The sequence below is a fragment of the Austrofundulus limnaeus genome, unplaced genomic scaffold, assembly GCF_001266775.1.
Source record: "Austrofundulus limnaeus strain Quisiro unplaced genomic scaffold, Austrofundulus_limnaeus-1.0 Scaffold470, whole genome shotgun sequence".
Lineage (NCBI taxonomy): Eukaryota > Metazoa > Chordata > Actinopteri > Cyprinodontiformes > Rivulidae > Austrofundulus > Austrofundulus limnaeus.
In genome coordinates this window covers 101,072-106,321 of record NW_013952872.1, presented here as the reverse complement: position 1 = coordinate 106,321, position 5,250 = coordinate 101,072, and the positions used below count along the sequence as shown (strand labels likewise).

Below are 5,250 nucleotides of genomic sequence, written 5' to 3'. Positions count from 1 at the left end.
AGTCAGGTTAGGTTAGTTAGAGGTCAGGTTAGGTTAGTTAGAGTCAGGTTAGATTAGTTAGAGTCAGGTTAGACAAGTCAGAAACAGGTTAGACTAGTCAGAGTCACGTTAGGTTAGTTAGAATCAGGTAAGGCTAGTTATAGTCAGGTTAGGTTAGTTAGAGTCAGGTTAAACTAGTTAGAGTCAGGTTAGACTAGTTAGAGTACAGTTAGGCTAGTTAGAGTCATGTTAGACTTGTCAGGAACAGGTTAGGTTAGAGTCAGATTAGGTCAGTTAGAGTCAGGTTAGACTAGTTAGTCAGGTTAGTTGGAGTCAGGTTAGACTAGTTAGAGTCATGTTAGACTAGAGTCAGGGGTAGTTAGAGTCAGGTTAGGTCAGTTAGAGTCAGGTTAGACTAGTTAGTTAGGTTAGTTAGAGTCAGGTTAGGTTAGTCAGGGTTAGGTAATTAAAGTCAGGTTAGGTTAGTTAGAGTCAGGTTAGGCCAGTCAGGGTCAGGTTAGGTTAGTCAGAGTCAGGTTAGGTTAGTTAAAGCCAGGTTAGGTTAGTTGGAGTCAGGTTAGACTAGTTAGAGTCATGTAAGGTTTGTTAGAGTCAGGTTAGGTAAGCTGGAGTCAGGTCAGGTTAGTTAGAGTCAGGTTAGACTAGTTAGAGTCAGGTAAGGTTAGTTAGAATCTGGTTATGTTGTAGTCGGTTAAGATTAATTAAAGTCAGGTTAGGTTAGTTAGAATCAGGTTAGGTTAGTTAGAGTCAGGTTAGACAAGTCAGAAACAGGTTAGACTAGTCAGAGTCAGGTAAGGTTAGTTAGTCAGGTTAGGTTAGTTAGAGTCAGGTTAGTTAGAGTCATGTAAGGTTAGTTAGGGTCAGGTTAGGTTAGTTAGAATCAGGTAATGTTAGTTAGAGTCAGGTATGTTTAGTTGGAGTCAGGTTAGTTAGTCAGATTAGACTAGTTCGAGTCAGGTTACATTAGTTAGAGCCAGGTTGGTTGCAGTTAGGTAAGGTTAGTTCGAGTCAGGTTAGGTTAGTTCGAGTCAGGTTAGGGTAGTTACAGTCAGGTTAGTTAGAGTTAGATAAGGTTAGTTAGTCAGGTTAGGTTAGTTAGAGTCAGGTTAGTTAGAGTCATGTAAGGTTAGTTAGGGTCAGGTTAGGTTAGTTAGGGTCAGGTTAGGTTAGTTAGAGTCAGGTATGTTTAGTTGGACTCAGTTTAGTTAGTCAGGTTAGACTAGTTAGAGTCAGGTTACATTAGTTAATCAGGTTGGTTACAGTCAGGTAAGGTTAGTTAGAGTCAGGTAAGGTTAGTTAGAGTCAGGTTAGGTTAGTTAGCATCAGGTTAGACTAGTTAGAGTCAGGTTACCTTAGTTAAAGTCAGGTTAGTTACAGTCAGTTTAGGTAAGTTAGAGTCAGGTTAGATTAGTTAGTCAGGTTAGGGTAGTTACAGTCAGGTTAGTTAGAGTTAGGTAAGGTGAGTTAGTCAGGCTAAGTTAGTTAGAATCATTGTAGGTTAGTTAGAGTCAGGTTAGACTAGTTAGTGTCAGGTTAGACAAGTTAGAGTCAGGTTAGGTTAGTTAGTGTCAGGTTAGGTTAGTTAGTGTCAGGTTAGACTGACTAGATTCAGGTTAGGTTAGAGTCAGCTTAGGTTAGTTAGAGTCAGGTTAGACTTGTCAGAGTCAGGTTAGGTTAGTTAGAGTCAGGTTAGACTTGTTAGAGTCAGGTTAGGGCAGTCAGGGTCAGGTTAGGTTAGTTAGTCAGGTTAGGTTAGTTAGAGTCAGGTTAGACTAGTTAGAGTCAGGTTAGGTTAGTTAGAGTCAGGTTAGACTAGTTAGAGTAAGGTTAGACTAGTTCGAGTCAGGTTAGATTAGTTAGAGTCAGGTTAGGTTAGTTAGAATCAGGTTAGGTTAGTTATGGTTAAAGGGCAGCTGTGGTGCAGTTGTAGAACAGTCGTCTTGGGAGCACAAAGTCACAGATTTGATTCCCTGCCTTGCCCACATATTGTTTGTCCTTGAGCAGAACACCTAGTCCCTTAGATGAGACGTAGGGTTGTAGGCGGCCCAGAGTTTGATTACACATCCACACCTCCCCAAAGAACCAAACGTTTTAGGAAACCAAACTGGAGTTTGGTTAATGCGGACTAAACAGGGCTGGTGTGAACACACCCTGAAACACATTCTGTTTTCATTGATTTTCAAATGGTTGCAACATTCAGGAGTTTACTGCAAAGGTTGTCCAGAGGAAACCTTTAGAGTCAGGGCAGCCATATTTACTGGGTTTCATGAACAAATCATCCCCACAGCATGATGCTGCCACCACCATGCTTCACTGTGGAGATGTGTGCTCAGCTTGATGAGCTGCTTTGCTGTGATGACATCACCTTTCCATCTTTCAACTATGGATTTAAAGGAGCTCTGTTACTTTGTTAGGCAAACAAACTGGTGTGTGTGGCCTTGTTTTTCCTACATCATGGGGACAATTTTCCCCAAAAAAAGCTGCCTCGTGTGGACCGAACATGCATCGGTCCAAATGCAAATTACAGGTTGGGGGTTAGGTTTAGGACCAAGTTGTGAATTAAGTTTAGGTTAGTTTTAGGGTCAGGTAGGTACTGTACCTGTGAGGTTAATTTTAGGGTAAATGGTCAGGGTTAGGTTATAAAATTACCAAAAAAATGAATGGAAGTTAATGGAAGGTCCCCACAGGGATATACAGACCAGACTTGTGTGTGTGTTCTGAGCACAGGAGCTGTATGAGAAGAGTCTGGTGCGGGTAGAGGACTGCAGTCTTCCAGCAGATCTGCTGGAGATTAAAACGTTCCTCACAGTTCCTCAGGTGAAGAAAGTTTACAATATATTTTGATACAAACCTCGTCTTCAGCTCAGCCTAATTTCACTCTCTGCTTTCAGAATCTAATAAAGGTCATGACGATGTGTCCCAGTGATGTTCTGGTGAGTTCTGACACCAGTTTTGTTTAGCTTGTCTTTATGTAAAGTGTTCACAGACCCTGCTGTTTTTGTTTTGTCCTCAGAGGACTCGAGGACTGAAGGTGTTCCAGCTGAGCATGGATAAGTTTGACACTGAAGCAAAGTACAGGTTCTTCCAGTAAGTTCCTCCTTTTTCCCTCTGAAGCCCTCAGAGATGTTTGTCTCAGCTGGTAAAGTAACAGGCTGTGGTTCCAGGTTCCTGCTCAGGACCAGCAGCCACTCCGGAGTCCAAGGCTACATTATTAAAAACATCAAGAACCAGATCAGCTCTGCTCTGCAGGTGACTTTAATCAGATGCTCTGAAGCTCCATCATTCTGCTTCTTCTTCTGCATCTTCTGCTTCTTCTGCAGTCCACTGACTTCTTCTTGTCCTGTCAGAACTGTTACTGTCGAGTTTCAGGATTTATATTAGTTTCTCCATAGAACTCCATTGAGTTCATTGTTCCCTAAACAATGTTTTAAACAACTTATGAAACTTTTAAAGACATTACGTTAAAGATGAAAAAAATCATTTCATTTAAAAAACAACAAATTCACTTGCAAAAATACATATCAAATAAAATGAAAGGTAGCAGAAAGAAGAAAAAAATCTTATATCTGCACCTTAGAAAAATCAACTGGAAGCCTCTTAGGCATGTACCTACTGTAACGCTTACAAACTATATAATATATAACATTTATTAGTATTTTAGACATAAAAACATTTCATATGATGGCGTAAATTGTCATAAAGGTTGTAGTGTGACAGGACCACTTCAGCTCACTCACTTTATTTTTGTCTTTTTATGCTTCTTTTAGCTTTTAGGRACAGTTTTGTTTGTTTGGTGTTTTTACTAATTTGAGCCCTCTGCTATTGTTTTGCCAATTTACCAACAGATGAACTAATTTCAGTGTTTATTTTTTTCTGTTGATTTTAGCTTTTGTTCTGTTTATTTGAACTATAACAGTTTGTCATTTTATGATTTGCTGCAGCTTTTGAAAGCTCAGAATGTACCGTCCAGTCAGGACTAACAGTTACAGTAAAGGTTACAGGACAGATGAAACCTTWAGAGCTCTAAAGTTTAAACTGGTTCTATAAAGCTGGTCTTTACACGTCTGAACCAGTATTCTGTTCTGCCTTATGGTTTTACTCAGTTTAAGTTTGGGGATATTTTACCACAAAGTGTTGACTCACTGACGTCTGATCTCTGCAAACCTTCTTCTGTCAATCTTTGTACTTTTAATGTTTATCAAAATGTGGACATTTGSTCTTGTTTCACTCAGTCTGTCTCATTTATAGGAAATGTTTGTTTAATTTCCCTCATCTAGTCCTGTTGTACCTAAACTCTAATTTTCTGTTAAGAACTGGAAGTGAATGATTTTTAAACTGAAAACCTAAAACTGTTCTTGTTGGACCAGATGCTTCAGAAGTCCTAAAGCACTGGTTTTCAGTTGTCTTCTGGTACTAAGTTGAGGTTTGGTTGTGTCGTTTTCTGTCTCCAGCCAGGTAACAGTAACATCTGGTTTGAGGGCGTCCACCTGCTGCCTCTGCTGCAGAAGGTCTTCAGTCTTCCTGATGGTCCAGAGACAGACCTCCTGCAGTACCTGGACAGGTACTGGAACACCCAAACAAACCAACATTTCATTCTAAAGCTTGTGCAACGGGCAAATACAACCCCTGTCAAAAAGAATGGAATCAGCAGTCTTGGATGAGCACTCTTTCAGACATTTCATTCAGTAAAACAAACTCAGATCWAAAACATGARACAATAATAAGYTCATTCCAAAGTGGAACTTGTTGGCTTTCAGGAACACTCAAAGAAATGAAGAGAAAACATTGTGGAAGTCAGTGAACGTTACTTTTATTGACCAAGCACAGGGAAAAAATATGGAATCACTCAATTCTGAGGAAAAAAGTATGGAATCATAAAAACAGATGAACAAAAGACCATTCAAAGTACATCACTAGTATTTAGTTGCACCACCTTTGTCTTTTATAATGGCTTACAGTCTCTGAGGCATGGACTTGATGAGTGACAAACAGTWTTCTTCATCAATTTGYTGCCAACTCTCTTTGATAGCAGTTATCAGATCAGCTTTGCAGGTCGGAGCTTCTTGTGGACCATTTTTTTTTTCAATTTCCACCACAGGTTTTCAGTTGGGTTGAGATCTGGACTATTTGCAGGCCAAGACATGGACTGAATGTGTCTTTCTCCAAGGAATGCCTTCACTATTTTTGTCCTATGGCACGATGCATTGTCATGTTGGAAAATGATTTCATCACCTCCAAACATCTGTTCAA

At 39.9% G+C, this 5,250-nt stretch overlaps 1 protein-coding gene across 1 annotated transcript in view; it reads left to right on the top strand.

Moving 5' to 3' along the window:
- The window catches only part of glmna (glomulin, FKBP associated protein a), a gene marked incomplete in the record, with an annotated part of 24,710 nt that overhangs the window by 11,663 nt on the left and 7,797 nt on the right, over positions 1–5,250 (top strand). The window contains 5 exon segments of the mRNA XM_014025341.1: positions 2,728–2,817; positions 2,892–2,933; positions 3,014–3,087; positions 3,165–3,249; positions 4,452–4,561. Of these exon segments, the coding sequence (XP_013880795.1) occupies positions 2,728–2,817; positions 2,892–2,933; positions 3,014–3,087; positions 3,165–3,249; positions 4,452–4,561 (401 nt within the window).